The following is a 17,171-nucleotide window of genomic DNA, read 5'->3' as shown; positions in this document are numbered from 1 at the left end:
CGTGGGGTTGCCACACAAGCCAGATGATCCTCACAGACACAACAGTGGGGGGGGGGGACTCATCCTGAGAATAATGTGGCCACAGATGGGTGGGAGAGAAAGGCTATGGGACAGACAACTCTTCCCCCAACTAAAAGCACAGACTGTATGCCTGACAACTGCAGGGCTGCCTCGTTAACCTTCTAGGACCAGTTGGGGGGAGACGTCCTGCCCCAGCAGTGAGCACACACGCAAATGCCATGGGGGCTCCCTCATGGATCAGCCCTGGCTATGGTGGGGCCAGCATGAGCTGATGACCCATCGAGGTCAAATGAAAATGTTGGCCTAAGGGGCCATCGCCTTGGTGAGGCTTAGCAGGCAGCACTCCATGCTACTGAGCAGAGATGATCAATTTCAGAGGGCAGTCCCCTATGGAAGCCCACTGCTCTGCTTCAGGCAGGTACTGGCATACGCAGAGTTAACTCAGGCAGATAGCAGGAGCTGGTTCTCAGAGGAACAATGTCAGAGTTTAATAAACTGAGTCCCTAAATTGTACAAGAGTTATCTAAGCAAACCAAGGTCAGTTTTCCAAAAAGCAGCAGGTCAGTGTCCAAAGGAACGTCTTGAAGCCACACTGAAGGGCTCCCCCCTCCCCAATATTTTTATACACTTTGAGCCCTACATCATGGCTACAACAGTCTCCTCCGGTGATGTTTCTTCTTCCTCTGCAACTGATTGCCGCTGCTGAGCTCTGAGGTGTGCTGACCTTTGTCAGGGTTGTAAATCCCCTCTACACCTGTGCCAACGTTGCTCTTGCAGACCTGGGGATCCTGGAGGAGACAGGGCAGCTGGCTGACCCTGGACTGTCAGCTCCGGGCAGGGGATGAAACAGGCACCTCAGAGCCTCCTAACCGGGATGCCTCATCTGATTGCTCAGCTGCAACTGGCTGGTGGCTGATGGGCACAGAATCCAGCTGTCCATCAGAGGAGTCAGAGCCATCTTCAGAGCCTGGCTGTTCCACCACAATCTCATTTCTCCCGTACTCCTTTCCCCACAGTCCCCTCCTCCTCATGGTAACCCCCATATCCTCATCTTACTCTGCTTCTTTCTCATCCACCTACCCACTAACTTTTTAGCTGTCCCCCCATCTTCAGCTATATTTATTATCTATTCACTTCATTTGCACCATGTCTTTCGGCACAACAGGGACCTAAAGCTGATTGCATAATTCTCTTCTCCTCCATTTTATCCACCACAACCCTGTAAATTAGGATAAGACTGGGTGACTGACTCATAGTTACCCAGGTTGCTTTCACATGGACTTTCATTCTGCCCCACCAAATCCACACAGATGATTCAGCTCTGTGGGGACCTGGAAACCTTCTCCTGCCATCTTTGCCTAAAAGAATATTTCTAACATACACGCAAACAGAACAAGGAAGAATACGCAACATCTTCACAACATACCATCACACACTCCACTGGAGAACATTTACCATTCTTGCAATCCACTAATGAACAGAATACTCCCCACCACATACCATCGTTGCATACCTCTCTGACCTTGAGATTTTGCCAAAAAAACAATTTTATGATAATCTGATAATTTTTCTAAAAACAGTGACACTCCTTTACTGCATTTTTGCTTTATTGTGTATAATTTTGTTTGTTTTTCCCCTTTCTCTTTCACCCTCCTTTTCTGAAAAGTTAGTTCACTCTGTGCATTCCATTTAATTCTGTAAGATGAGTCTCTTTTGAACATGTCAGTATGCATTCGTTATGTAGGGAGTTTATTTTGCAGCTTTACGTAGATCATATTGTATCTACTTTTTGAACTTTGCCTGCCTGAATCTGATCCTAGGATAATGGTATAGATGTTTTATTATAGGTTTTTGTCTGGGGGGGGAGGGGGAATTTAAAGGGTTAAGAGTTTGTGAATATTTGTCTGCACTTGTTATACATCTGTGCGCGTGTTTAGTTTAATAAAATAAAAAAAGAAGTTAAAAAAACCCTACAAGAAATAGACTCCTCCTGAGGGTCTCAATGTCACACAATTGGGGAGGGATGGTGGCTCAGTGGTAGAGCATCTGCTTGGGAAGCAGAAGGTCCCAGGTTCAATCCCTGGCATCTCCAAAAAAGGGTCCAGGCAAATAAGTGTGAAAAGCCTCAGCTTGAGACCCTGGAAAGCCGCTGCCAGTCTGAGAAGACAATACTGACTTTGATGGACCAAAGGTCTGATTCAGTATAAGGCAGCTTCATATGTTCACACTGGATCACTACATTGATTGCTTTCATCATAGAGGTCAAATGGATGTAATTAACAAACAACACCAGGCACAGCAGAATCTCAACCATGCTGAAAGGAACAATATGAATATTACAATTAAAAAAGCAGACAAAAGAGGAGCTGTTGTCATCATGAACACATCATGAAAACATCCAGGAGGCTCAAAGAGAACTCTCGAATACTTTCTTTTACAAACCACTGGACTCAGACCTCGCACAAGAATACAAAAAGAACCAAACAAGATCACAAAGGAATTATCACTGAACATTCAGGAACAGACCCTTTTAGACAGGAACCTCAACCAAGTACTTTTTATCTTCTACCCAAAATACACAAACCTGGCAACCCAGGACGCCTCCTTGTCTCAGGTATAGGCACTATCACCAAGAGGGCATCCAGATATATTGGCTCTATTCTATGCCACCAGCGCTCCTAGTTATGATACTACAGCTTTTCTGAGGAAAATACAATCTTTAAACAACCATTCAGAGAATACTATCGTAGATACCATGAATGTGGAATTTTCTGTATACGAACATCCCATACCAAGATGGATTACAAACCATAAGGAATATAATTTCTGACAAAAACACAACTGACTTTGCCACCAAACTGGGCCATTTTGCTCTCACCCATAACCACTTCAGACATGGCGATGAAGTGTTTCTCCAGATCAATGGTACAGTCACAGGCACCTACATGGCCCCATAATATGCTAATACCTTGATGGCTGACTTGGAGCAATGCTTCCTAGACTCCCACCCACTCATACCTCTCTTATACCTGCATTACACTGATGACATTTTTATTGTCTGGACACATGGTAAAGAAGCCCTGAATGCATTCCACCAGGCATTCAATGACTTTCACCCTAACATCAACCTGACAATAAACCATTCTATGCAAGAAATACATTTTCTGGACACTACTGTTAAAATACACAATAGACGCATAGACACCACCTTATACCAGAAACCTACTGACCCATAAACATACCTGCATGCCTCTAGCTACCATCCTAAGCACACCAAACAAACTATTGTATACAGACAGGCCCCACGCTATAGCCACATTCGCTCCAATCTTACCTGAGGAATCTACAACAAACCTTTTTGGAACTAAAGTATACACCTAATGAAGTCAGGAAATAGATTAACAAAGCCAGAATGATACCCAGAAAACACCTGTTACAAAACAGGCCCCAAAAAGGCAGTAACAGAACACTACTAGTGGTCACACACAACTCTCAACTCAAAACAGGTGAATGCATCATCAACGATTTACAACCTCTATTGGATGGTGACAGCTCTCTTATACAAGAACTAAGGGGGGGGGGGGCAAACCTTTTCTTGCACGCAGACAAACCACCACCCCCAGTCTCAAACAACTGCTCACCCACAATAATACAACATCTTATTTGAGCACGGACACTGATTCCAGAGCTTGCAATAAACCCAAATGCCAACTTTGCTGCTGCATACACCCAGGCAACACAATAACTGGCCACAATAGCATTAAGTACACCATCTCAGGCTCGTTCATTTGCTTATCTTCCAACATTATATATGCCATTAAATGTCAACAATGCCCTTCAGTTCTCTACACTCTCTAGGGACAAACCCTACGCCAAAGGATAAATGGACACAAATCAGACATCAGCAATTACAAAACTGAGAAACCTGTAGAAGAACACTTACACTTTCCAGGACATTCAATGGGTGACCTCAGAGTAGCTGTTTTACCGCAAAGGAACTTCAAGAACAGAATGGAAAGGGAAATAGCTGAATTACTATTATGAAACTTGGAACACCTTGGAACAGGACTGAACAGGGATATTGGTTTCTTATCTCATTACATGTAGTAAACCAGGGGTCGCCAACCCCCAGGCCGCGGACTGGTACCAGTCCGTGGCGTGTTGGCAACTGGGCCGCACAGCCCCGTTGCCCCCCCCCCCTGCAGCACCTTCTCCTCCCTCCATTTGTACATGTTTAAGGCTTGGAAAGGCAGTGGTGAAGCCCCTCCCCGGCTCTTTAAAGGCTGACCCCTCCCGCCGCCAATCACCTGATTGGTGGGGAAACCACGGCAGCAGCGTAAGTGACCAGCTGAAAAGGCCGCACAGGAAAGAAGTGGGAAGGAGGCAAGGGCAGCACAGCTTTTTCAGCCGGTCACTTGCGCTGCTGCCGTGGTTTCCCCACCAATCAGCTGATCGGCATGGGGGGAGGGGTTGACCTTTAAAGAACCGGGGAGGCACTTTACTGCTGCCTTTCCCAGCCTTAAACTTAATGGAAGGAGGAGGAGGCGCCACGGGGGGGGGGGGGCGCGGGGAGGAGAAGGAGGCGCCTCAAGGGGGCAAGGGGAGGCCGAATTCAGTGCCCCTACCCTGCCGGTCCTAGGGCTGTGGTGGGCAGGCCGGCCCTGGGGTCAGTCCCTGGAGCCAAAAAAGTTGGGGACCACTGTGCTAAACAACCCATTCTCATCAAGTAGAGCTATATATCCATTGTATTCCAATGTATTTCTCTTTTAGAATACTATCTGTGATATAATATAACAGAGTAGAAATCTCTCTGACAGAACTACTCTTAGAAACGGATGTTGTCAGTTCAACCCACACCTGAGAGATATACATCCACTGTATTGTAATGTATTTTTGTATTAGTATTTTAACATAGTAGACTCCAGCTTCATTTTACAGGAAAAATGTTATTTTAACCCATGCTTTAGAGGAGAACAAATGGAATATTACAAGAGACTCTAATTTATTATTCTTTACAATTAAGAAATCTATTTATTTATTTATTTCATTTATATCCCGCCCTCCCCCACCACGGCAGGCTCAGGGCGGCTAACAACATTCTACAATCATACAATAACAAGTAAAACCTTAAAATTACAATATAGAGCAATAAAACATTAAAATATTAAGTTAAAACCAATCCAGTAATACAGTTGTGATGCGGTATAGATCTTTAGACCGCATTGGCGGACCCTTGGTTACCGTTTTTTCCTAGCAGTCCGAGTATGCTAATTTAAAAAGGGTGGTCTTGCAGGCCCTGCGGAACTGTTCAAGGTTCCGCAGGGCCCGCACCTCCTCTGGGAGTCGGTTCCACAGGGTAGGGGCCGCGATCGAAAAGGCCCGTGCTCTGGTACTCTGATATTTAATTTCCTTCGGCCCAGGGACAGTCATTAGGTTTTTCCCGGTTGACCTCAGTGCTCTCTGGGGTTCGTATGGGGAAAGACGGTCCCTCAGGTAGACAGGTCCTCGGCCATATAAGGCTTTAAAGGTAACGACCAACACTTTGTACTGGACCCGGTATATAATCGGCAGCCAGTGCAGTTCACGTAGCCCCGGCTGTATATGTTCCCGTTTTGGGAGTCCCAACAACAGCCTGGCCGCCGCGTTCTGCACTAGCTGCAATCTCCGGGTCCGGCACAGAGGTAGCCCCAAGTAGAGGGCATTACAGTAGTCTAGTCTTGAGGTGACCGTTGCGTGGATCACTGTTGCGAGGTCCCGGCGCTCAAGGAAAGGGGCCAGCTGCCTTGCCCGCTTCAGATGGAAGAATGCTGACTTGGCAGTGGCTGCTATCTGGGCCTCCATCGATAGTGAAGGCTCCAGTAAAACACCCAGACTCTTTACCTGGCGCGCTGCTTTCAATGGCGCACCATCAAAGGTCGGGAGAGCTATTTCCCTTCCCAGAGCGCCGCGACCCACGCATAGGACCTCTGTCTTCGCTGGATTCAACTTCAGCCCACTCAGCCTGAGCCATGTCGCAACAGCCTGTAATGCCCGGTCGAGGTTCCCTGGGGCGGAGTCGGGCCAGCCATCCATTAGTAGATAGAGCTGGGTGTCATCTGCATATTGATGGCAACCCAGCCCAAACCGCCGGGCAATCTGGGCAAGGGGGCGCATATAGATGTTAAACAACATCGGGGAGAGAACTGCTCCCTGAGGCACCCCACAATCCAGTGTGCGCCTCCGGGACCGCTCGCTCCCGATAGCCACCCTCTGTCCCCGACCTAGGAGAAAGGAGGAAAGCCACTGCAAGGCCGACCCCTCAACCCCAATGTCGGCGAGGCGGCGCGTCAGTAACCGATGGTCGACTGTATCAAATGAAGCCGACAGGTCTAACAACATCAGTACCGCAACGCCGCCCCGATCCAGTTGCCGTTGGAGGTCATCCACTAAGGCGACCAGCACCGTCTCCGTCCCATGGCCCGGCCGGAAACCAGACTGACATGGGTCTAGGACAGAAGCGTCATCCAGAAACCCCTGTAGCTGCTGCGCCACGGCCCTCTCAATAATTTTACCTAAAAACGGTAAATTGGACACCGGCCGGTAGTTCGCCAATTCAGCCGGGTCTGCTGTAACTTTTTTCAGGAGAGGGCGGACCAAAGCCTCTTTCAGAGGTGTTGGAAAATGCCCCTCTAAAAGGGATCTATTTATGATGTCCCGTAAAGGACATCTAAGCTCCCCTTGGCAGGATTTAATCAGCCAAGAGGGGCAAGGGTCCAGATCACATGTTGTCGGGCGAGCAGCAGAGAGGACTCTGTCGACTTCCTCCAGGCTGAGTGGGTCGAAGTGGTCCAGCACTAAACCCGAAGACAGGCACGGAGCCTCAATTTCACTCACTGTGTCTAATGTGGTAGGCAGGTCTTGGCGGAGCAGCGAGATTTTATCTGCAAAATATTTCGCAAATGCCTCGCAGCCTATTTCTAATTCTCTAACATTTGGTTTGCCTTGTGGCAACGTTGTAAGATCCCCAATTATTCTAAATAATTGTGCTGGGCGCGAATTTGCAGATGCAATCTTGGTTGCAAAGTAATCTTTCTTTGCAGCCTTGACTGCCATCTCATAAGACTTCATAAACGTTCTATAGGATGTTCTCGTTGCTTCGTCCCGAGTATGCCTCCATTGCCTCTCTAGTCGTCTGAGCCCTTGTTTCAGCTGGCGCAACTCCAAGGTGTACCATGGAGCCAGCTTCATACGAGGGCGCAGAGGGCGCCGGGGTGCAATTTCGTCGATAGCCCTGGACAGCTGGCCCTGCCATATTTCCACCAGGTCATCGAGGGAATTGCCAGTGGGCCAGGGATCCCTCAGGGCCGTTTGGAACCGTTCCGGGTCCATCAGGCCCCGAGGGCGAGCCAAAATAGGCTCTCCGCCCATACAGGGTTGGGGCGGCATCCCCACACGGGCCTTAAGGGCTAGGTGATCCGACCATGGTACCGCTTCTACGGCGATATCGTTCACCAAAATCCCGGCTGCAAAGATCAGGTCTAATGTGTGCCCGGCCTGATGCGTGGGAGTCGTAACAAATTGAGAGAGTCCCAGTGTCGCCATGGACGACACTAGGTCCATCGCCTGAATGGAGGCCGTGTCGTCGGCATGGACGTTGAAGTCACCCAGGACCATAAGCCTCGGGTACTCCAACGCCCAGCCCGCCACCGCCTCCAATAGTGATGGTAAGGCGTTAGCTGGCGCGTTGGGCGGACGGTACACCAGCCAAACTGCCAACCCCTCTCCGACATCCCATGCCAGACCGGTGCATTCAATCCCGTCAATCTTTGGGTCCGGGAGAGCCCGAAAGGAGTAATCCTCCCGTATGAGTAATGCTACCCCTCCCCCCCGCCCGCTCATCCGTGATTGGTGAAAGACCGAGTATCCTGGGGGGGACATCTGGGAGAGAGCTACTGTCTCCCCGTCCCTCACCCAGGTCTCGGTCACGCAAGCCAGGTCCATGTTCTGCCGTAGCAGGAACTCCCTAAGGGTTGCGGTCTTATTATTTATGGACCTGGCATTACATAACACCAATGACAGAGGCGAGCATTTCCTCTTGGTCCCACTACCTGCTACCATTGGGATGGGAAGTAGACTGGAAGGTGGCCGAGCGCCATTTTGTCTCTGTCTCCTTCCCTTATATTTCTGTCTATTCCCACCGTCATATCTTCCCCTCCCCAGGAGCACTGGAATCTCCTGGCCGAGCATCTGCACCAACCCAAGATGAACCCAAGGTAAACTCGCCGGTATCACTCCCCGATTTGTTTGCACCTGCCGTTCAATTTACCCTCCTCACCATAGCCCCTCCGGTTCCCGGCTAGTAAACCCACTACTCATGTCTTAAATTAATTAATTTAGTTAACCCTCCCAATCTACCTTACAACCAATTAGTTTGAATTCATATGCATTCATTAGTTCCTAAACTTATTAATAAATAATCCCTCCCACCCCCATCCTAATTAATAAGCTAAGAATTTTTTTTTTTTAAGTCTAAATATTAAGTCAATCGCTAATTGATTGGTAAAATAATCAATAATTAATTAACAATAATAATAATTAATTCTATTAGTGGGCTAGCCATCGTTCATCCGTGGGGTGTGAGTCCAGATAGTCTGTTGGGTAATTATTGCACACTGCCCGTAGATGTTCTTCATTTATAACGTTTTCCGTTTCAGTCCCAGTGATGTTAAAGTGCAGGTGCTGATGGTGGCAAGATGTTAAGCTGGTCCCAATGATGTTAAAGTGCAGGTGCAGATGGTACCAACTTCGGGTTTAGTTCAGCCGCTCGGGCCTCTGAGCCTGGTGGTCTGAAAAGAGGGGGGGGGGGAGTGGCAAAGTCCGTCTTGCAATCTCTTGGCTAGTCCGGCCAGGGAGCACAGCTTCTGTCCGCGTCGCCTCCGATCTTCTTTGACTCAGCACACAACCTGGACTCCCCTGAGCCCCGTATAGGGCTTCTCTAATTGGGGATACCCAGGCTGTTGAGCCAAGCGTGTTATTTGGCGCTTGCCGGCAGAAGGGGTGGATGAGTAGGTGAATGGGCGTGAGATGACAAAGAAGGAGGAGGGGGGGGAGCAGGGGGCGGTACCCAAAGGCGCCCGCCAAGCTTTCGTCCTAGGGTTCACTCTCCCCTCGTTTCTCCTCGACCCCTCTGCTCCCCTGGAGCTCGTCGCTACTCCCCGACCTTCCAGCTGACGCCCGCAACTCATCCACGGCGCCCTCGGCTGGCTCCCGCTCCGCGCCGGTTCGTTCTCGGCGCCCTCGACTGATTCCCACTCCGCACTCACCGGCCGTCTTTTCCGGCTGCGTTTCACGCCAGGCCGCGGCCGCGCCTCGCCTCCGTCGCTGCACCAGGCCAGGCGAGTCTCCGGCTGCTGCCTCCGCTTTTACCGGCGAGGTTTCCTCGTTTCTCACTCCGTTGATGTTTTATTGCTGTTTCTTCGTTGCTGCTACTATCAAGTCGGTTGTCAGCTATTGTTATTTCAGTCTTATTTTGTTGTTATTGACTGCCCAGGCGGGAGCTCTAGCGTTAAGCTTCAACCGCCGCCGCCATCAAGATTTCCACACATCAATATCCAATTCTGACATTTATTGCCTTTGCTATTTTTATGCCCAGTCAAACCAAACTGATGATAACCAACATTTCCACTATTTTGCATACTAATTCACTGCCCACACTCTCTATATGTGGGATTGCTAATTCCATCCCCTACTATTGTCTGATGAAATGTGCTTTCAGCACACAAAAGCTTACATTCTCAATAAAACTTTGGTGCTACTGGACTCCAACTTTGTTCAGTATTGTTTAGAAATTGATAACGTTTAAGGATTGTATTACATTTTAACTTTCTGTATGTTTTAGGAATGTTGTAACTTGTCCTGAGCCTGCTGTGCAAGGAGGAGTACAGGTTAGAAATGAAATAAAATAAATAATAATAATAATAATGAAAAGAATGTTTACATGCACAAATTTAGTCCAATTGTTTTGGGTGGCAGTACAATTTTGCATTTTCTAATTTCTTTTTTCTGCAGTCAAGCCGCAGCCAACTTATGGGAACCCCATGTGGTTTTCAAGGCAAGAGACATTCAGAGGCAGTTTTCCACTGCCTTCCTCTGCATAGCAACCCTAGATGTCCTTGGTGGTTTCTCATCCAAATACTTGACTAGGGCCAACTCTGCACAGCTTCCAAGATCTGATGAAATTGGGCTAGCCTGGGCTACCAAGTCAGGACTTTGGGTTTATCAGAAAAGTAATAGATAATCTTTTGGAAACGGTAACAAGAAGTTAGACATATTATACACAGCACATATTAATCCACACCATAATTACATTTTCTCCTTAGGCTAATGAGAGATTATATTTTAACGCATTAAAACCTAGCGACCCTTTTCTGATGCTTACTAACTTCCTTGTTGCAGAGCTATCCAAGTTTGCATTAGTTTTAATTCCAACACAAGACAACTTACAGAAGAAAACCGCTTCTTCTTTTGTAAAACATTATGGATTCTAACAGGGATGGAACCATCAGCAGTCCAATACCCTTGACAGTTATAAAAATTAACTAATCAGTTCACCTCCCAGCATCTTCCTGATTTCCCTCTTGGATGTCAACTGGGCTGGTCTTTCTTCTTTAACTGTGAGAATTTCTTTATCAGCTCCAGCGCTGAGAAGGTACGATACCACATGAGCATGGCTCCGTTTGGAGGCCCAATGCAAGCAAGTCCTGCAAAGGGAAAACATAACAGCCAAGTCAAATCATTCTGTACAGTTTGAATTCTACCTATTAGTAAGCCTGCCACCAAACTGTTCCAAAATAAGGAGCACACCATGAGACTATAAGAAGATAATGTACTACATGCGTGGTTGACATTAACAGTAATTCATTAGACTCTGCTATCCTCATCACATATGAAAGGTGCTTTATGCAGTTACGGTACATCTTATTTTCCATGAGTATTTTTGCAACAAATAAATATGGAATAATTTTTCGAAATGAGGGACAGGTAGAAGCCAATTTACGACTGCTTTCATAAAGAATCTTGATAACCCCCATTAATCCCAGCAACTGCTCTATTTTCTTATGCCTATGTTTACAGATGACTATAGTGACACCTAGTGGCAAACTCTTTCTATGCAGACAGGAAAACCCATTATAACGTTATATACACACACCGTACATTCAACTTCATCTGTTTAGGTCAGGAGTGTCTAACTCATTTGTTATGAGGGCCACATCTGACATAAATGACACCTTGTTGGACCAAGCCATGTCGGGCAAGGCCGTATGTGTACCTATTTAAGATTAGGCGGCAGAGATATAAACCTTATAAAGGACACAGGTAAACGCAATTAAAAGGGGTTTAAAAAAACCCCTAACCTTAAAATAAAACATGCTTAAAACATTAGGACTCATTGGTCTTAATTAGGTACTTTTTTTGTATTTCTCCCATGGGATCCAGGGAATTGGGCAAAGGAGGCTCTGTCTCTTTCTTTCCTTTCCCAGAGGACCAGGAGGGAGAGGAGCCTCAGCCAATAGAAGGAAGAAAGGCTTGGTTCAGTAGCTCTGCTGTGCAATTGAGAGAGCCTGGCAAAGCAAGCTCTGCCTCCCCCTCCCCTACTCCTCAAGGGAGGAGCCTCACCCAATGAAGAAAATAGAGGCTTTGCTCTGTAGCTCCTGTGCGATTGAGCAAGCCTTGCAAAGCAAGCTGTAATGAAGAAGGAAGCAAGAGAGAGGGAGAAGGAAGCAGATGACAGCCAGTTGCTCGGGGGCCTGATAGGAGCCCTCTGGGGGCCTGATTTGGCCCCCCAGGCCACATGTTTGACTCTCCTGTGTTAAATGAAGCACAATTTTAAAGCGAAAACTGGAGACAAACATCACTCTTAGATCCTACTTGTACTGTATAACTATGTCACTAATTTCTCTAGTGATAAATAAAATTAATCAATGAACTTAATTCGACACATAGATTTACCCTTTCCCAATAGTGCCAGTGTGAAAGATGCATTTGACACTGTATTCATAACAGGTAAGTGGTTGATTAAGACATCTTATAAATAGAACTATGGCACCCTAATGCATTTTTATACAGCTGTTGATTATCTGGACTATTCTAGTGCAAGAAAAAAAGGGGGGGGGGGTTACTACCCTTTTTCTTTTTTATCGAATATATTGGAGAAACCTATACACCATCCCACTACATCCAAAATAAGATGCAGCAAAATCACTCACCTGCAAAGGTCCCTGCTTTATGTACATCTATATTAGCCACTGTTCTAAGCATACTTGGAGGGAGGCAAGTATGGACAAAAGACTTATGCAAACATAAACACCCTCCTCAGTGGTCGTTCTGCTGTGTCTCTGCATCCGAAGTAGACAATGACAGCATATAGGAGATAAATAATCAAAGGCTCCCATGAATCAGAACTAGCCACCTATAAGGGAGGCAAAAAGCCCTGAGGGAGGGTATCTGCTATATCTCTTCATGAGTTATTGCTCTGGTCTTGCCTCCTTCCACTGCTAGGCAAATATTTCTGCTGTGTCTCTGCATGAAGAGAGGTTGGATTATGAAATCAAGACACAGTATGACCCTCATATTATCTTGCAAAACATCACACTTCTATCTTTCCTTCCTCCAAGGAGTTCAGGGCAGAATACATAAAATTGTCCCATTTTATTTTCAAAGCTGCCCAGTCGGGGTTGGTTAAACTGAGAGACCGTGATTTGCCCTAAGACCTGGGCAAAGGTTCAAACCCAGGCCTTTCTAGTATGAATTGACCATACTCAAATGTTCCATTCTCAAGCGAGGTGAACAAATGGTAGCTGGACAACTTCAAGCTGTCCTGGATGAAGTAAATTGTTTAGATCCTTTCCAAATTTGTTTTTAGGCTCGGTTATGGGACTGAAACAGCCTTGGTCTGTGCAGGGTGGCCAAAGTGAGTCACATGTGGCTCTTTCACACTATTGTGCAGCTCCTGGAGGCCAAGGAGGAACAAAATGCAGGCTTACTCTCAGTCAGCCTCTGAGCACTGACCCATAGGTAGGTGGCTATTTCCACTATGCATGAAGCAGGGAAGAAGGGGAAAATAGGCAGTCTTGCAAGTTTTTCTCCTCTACTGCAGAGGTTGCCCAAAGACCTAGAGAAGGGAAAGAAAGAAAGAAAGAAAGAAAGAAAGAAAGAAAGAAAGAAAGAAAGAAAGAAAGAAAGAAAGAAAGAAAGAAAGAAAGAAAGAAAGAAAGAAAGAAAGAAAGAAAGAAAGAAAGAAAGAAAGAAAGAAAGAAAGAAAGAAAGAGATTCAAGGGAGAAAAGTAAGGGAACTGAAGCAGCTGGCTGCACCATCAAGTCCAGCTGAACACGCACTCAGGATTCCTGCCCTTCCCAGATGGAGGAATCGACATAAACATTGTCACCAGCCAGAAGGGCAACAAAATCCAGAGTGGTGAGTTAGGGAAGGAATATGAGAGGGCGAGCGCCAGTGGTAGCCCTTGGCTAGGTGAGCAACGACGGAGTTGGGACTGGGGGGAGGGTGACAGCTGCCCTCATCCCTCCTCTGCAAGGCACACCAGGATGGCCAGTGGTAGGTTCTGCAGCCATCCCTTGCATCCCTCTCGTGGTCAGTTGGCCAGTTAAGGCCTGGTAGCCTGGAGCTGTGCCAGCCGAGTACTGTTGCCCCTTGACAAGTTTACAGGCCTGCTGAGCATGGGGGAACTGCTGCATTCCCCTCCTGTGCTGAGCTTTAAAAGTAAGCAGGTTAACTAGTTTCCTGCTGGGTTTCAGGCAGCTGCAGTAGTGGCAGTTATCTCCTGTGATAACACTTCACACCTTCCCCACCCACCCCTCCCCGCCATTTCAGCTGTCACCCTGGAAAGAGGAACAGAATTAAAGAGAGCAGTGCACAGTTCTCCCGTAGTTTCATAGCTCTTGAAAGAGCTGTATTTACTAATTTTGGTGTCAAGACAAAGAGAGGTGTATAATGATGCAAACAATGGTCAGCGATTTATGTGGTACATATGTGTTTCCTTCTCCCACTGGTGCCAAAAAAAAATAATCCCCTAACCTTTCCCTATACAGGTCTTATGGTAATTGTTATTCACAGGTTTTATTTTTTTTTAAGTCTCCTTCTAGCATGGTCATAGATATGTATTTTATCTTTCTGCGCAAAGAAAGTATTAAGAGTTTTAATAAAAATTTGTATGTAATATTTGTTCATGTGTTGCAGCTCTCAGACATTTGCCATTTATACTACATGGCTCTTATGCTAAGCAAGTTTAACCATTCCTGCCCTAGTGGCTGACCTATGCGGGGAGACAGAAAGAGGGAGCACAGATCTATTGATTGTTTTAGACCTCTCAGCAGCTTTCAGTGGCATTGATAATGGTATCCTTCAGGACCACATTTCCAGGTTGAGATTGGGAGGCACTGTTTTGTGATTATTGTGGTCCTCCCTGGAGGGAAAAGTTTCAGAAGGTGGTGCAATTCCCACTCCATCATGGAAACTTTATGGGCCAGTCACACACTATTAAGGTGGCTGTGAGGATAAAATAGAGGCGAGGACTTTGGGTTCTCACAAGGGAGAAAAGTAGGGTATAAATGAACAAAACAAAACAATGGGAATAATCATATATAAAAACTCCATTATAAAAATATTCTGTATTGTAAATACATGCCTAATTAGGTTTATTGTAACAATAGCCTAGCCTTAATGAAATGCTCACAGGAATATGAATAATCTAACTAATGTTATGATTGCTTTTTCTTGTATTTTCCAATTAATTTTGTATACAACATTGATTCTGAGACTGGTAATAGTTTACTGAGATGCCCATTCAAAGATTGTGAGAAATGAGAGCAAATTTGTAACTTAACATTTATATGCAGTTTTTTAAAAAAATTATTTCTTCTCAAAGTGTGCTATGTCAACAGTTAATTTTATCTCCTCCTTGCAAAACATAAGAGACCTGCTGAATCAGCCCAGTGATCCATCTAGTTCAGCATCCTGTTTTACACAGCAGCCAACAAGTTGCCCAAGTTTAATTATGCAGATGCACAGAGTTGTAAAACCCTTCTGTTTTGAACAAAAAAGTCTCAAAATATTTTTATATCGCATGCAAATCTCAGTTTATTTCAATCTTATTAAAATGAATGAAGCAATTTTTTAAAAAACCTGAAAATCATCATTAAACTGTGATTTCCCATGGCTGTGAAAGAATATAAAATAAGGCATCTGTTTTAACCCCATCTCACCAAAGTTAAGATGATTAAACAGACACTCCCTGGCTTCTGAACCAACAGAGAAGTGGTAGGGAATTCAGTTTCTTCAACATCACCACAAATAATAAACAAGTTAGAAATTAATTCACTTTTAATCATTTTTAGGCATTGCTAGCAGGAATAAAGACCATTATGTCTCACTTTTAATAAAACAGACAAATCCACACCCCAAGCAGACACTATCAATATAATTCACTGGTTCAGTGCTTACCAGCCATTTATTTCATTTTGAGAGTTAACATTCACTCCAGATTCCACCAATCGCTGAACTTCTTCAATATCTCCCAAAGCAGCAGCTTCTCTCAGTCTCTCCTGAAGCTCTTTTTCCTCTATTGCTGTGGTCATCTTACAAATTTATCCTCACAGTAAACTTTAGGATTCTCAAACAGCTGGCTGTTATGGAGGCTGGATCATTTTATAAAGCTTGCCAACCGGAGACTGGCAGAACCCGACCAATCCCGAAAGGAAAAATCCCACCTCCTCGTCCTTTAAAACGCCAACATTCCTCGCTTCTGGCTACTGCTCGTAAATAAAATGCACTTTCGCGTTTCTGAACGGCATTCTTTGCAATTGCATAGTTATGGTATATCTTAGATGGTTGCAATTCCCGTCTTCTCTGGGGGACTCTATTAAGTGAGACAACAGTGACCCAGCTATTTAGTTCCTACCAACAGTCCGGCACGCAAAGGCTCAGTGTGCCCTTATCAGATCTATCAGCAGGAGAATTCTGAACGGAAGTTCAGTGGCTCCTGAAAGACTAACAGCAAAATGAATTCCACTGTAAACTTTCAGTGACTAAGAGCAGCTCTGGTTTATGTAAATGTAGGGGGGAAAGTAAAAGTTGAATCTACATGGATCCTCATGAAATCATATGATGTTTACGTTGAAACGAAATAAAACCACCATCATACTGTAGAACATCTCTTCGTCTATAGGCAGTACCACAAAATTAACTCCTGCACGAATTTGTGGTGCAACAACAGTGTAAAAAATATGGCTCCAAAGCACAAATCAGCCAGTATCATAATGCCCCTGTATAAATCGATGGTGCGGTCTCATTTGGAGTACTGTGTTGCAGTTCTGGTCGCCGCACCTCAAAAAGGATATTATAGCATTGGAGAAAGTCCAGAAAAGGGCAACTAGAATGATTAAAGGGTTGGAACACTTTCCCTATGAACCAAGGTTGAAACGCTTGGGACTCTTTAGCTTGGAGAAACGTCAACTGCGGGGTGACATGATAGAGGTTTACAAGATAATGCATGGGATGGAGAAAGTAGAGAAAGAAGTACTTTTCTCCCTTTCTCACAATACAAGAACTCGTGGGCATTTGATGAAATTGCTGAGCAGACAGGTTAAAACGGATAAAAGGAAGTACTTCTTCACCCAAAGGGTGATTAACATGTGGAATTCACTGCCACAGGAGGTGGTGGCGGCCACAAGCATAGCCACCTTCAAGAGGGGGTTAGATAAAAATATGGAGCAGAGGTCCATCAGTGGCTATTAGCCACAGTGTGTGTGTGTGTGTATTTGGCCACTGTGTGACACAGAGTGTTGGAATGGATGGGCTATTGGCCTGATCTAACATGGCTTCTCTTATGTTCTTATGTTAAATCCTCAGGGTTTTTGCACTAGGTCACCCTGACATCACCATTAAATCACATATCCTGTCCATGAGCAGAGCCCACATCACAGAAATCACAGATCCACAGCTTTGTGGCAAGACCATGGTGCAAAAATATGGTTCCGAAGTACCAATTGTCCTAGATCTTCATGATTTCTGCCTTGAGTCTCCCAAGCATCACCTAGGGCTGCCAAGTCCAATTCAAGAAATATCTGGTGACTTTAGGGGTGGAGCCAGGAGACAT

At 45.7% G+C, this 17,171-nt stretch overlaps 1 protein-coding gene across 1 annotated transcript in view; it reads right to left on the bottom strand.

The window, feature by feature from the left end:
• ANKRD40 (ankyrin repeat domain 40) overlaps positions 1-15,656 on the bottom strand; it is a 28,195-nt gene extending 12,539 nt beyond the window's left edge. The window contains exons 1-2 of the mRNA XM_060252811.1: positions 15,518-15,656; positions 10,612-10,760 (exon numbers count right to left, since the gene is read on the bottom strand). Coding sequence (XP_060108794.1) covers positions 10,612-10,760; positions 15,518-15,651 — 283 coding nt within the window. The 5' untranslated portion in view covers positions 15,652-15,656. The remainder of the gene's footprint in view (positions 1-10,611; positions 10,761-15,517) is intronic.
• Positions 15,657-17,171: the final 1,515 nt, after the last annotated feature.

The sequence above is a fragment of the Heteronotia binoei genome, chromosome 13 (genome assembly GCF_032191835.1).
Source record: "Heteronotia binoei isolate CCM8104 ecotype False Entrance Well chromosome 13, APGP_CSIRO_Hbin_v1, whole genome shotgun sequence".
Lineage (NCBI taxonomy): Eukaryota > Metazoa > Chordata > Lepidosauria > Squamata > Gekkonidae > Heteronotia > Heteronotia binoei.
The sequence above is the reverse complement of the archived record's forward strand: the minus strand, read 5'-3'. Positions and strand labels throughout refer to the sequence as shown.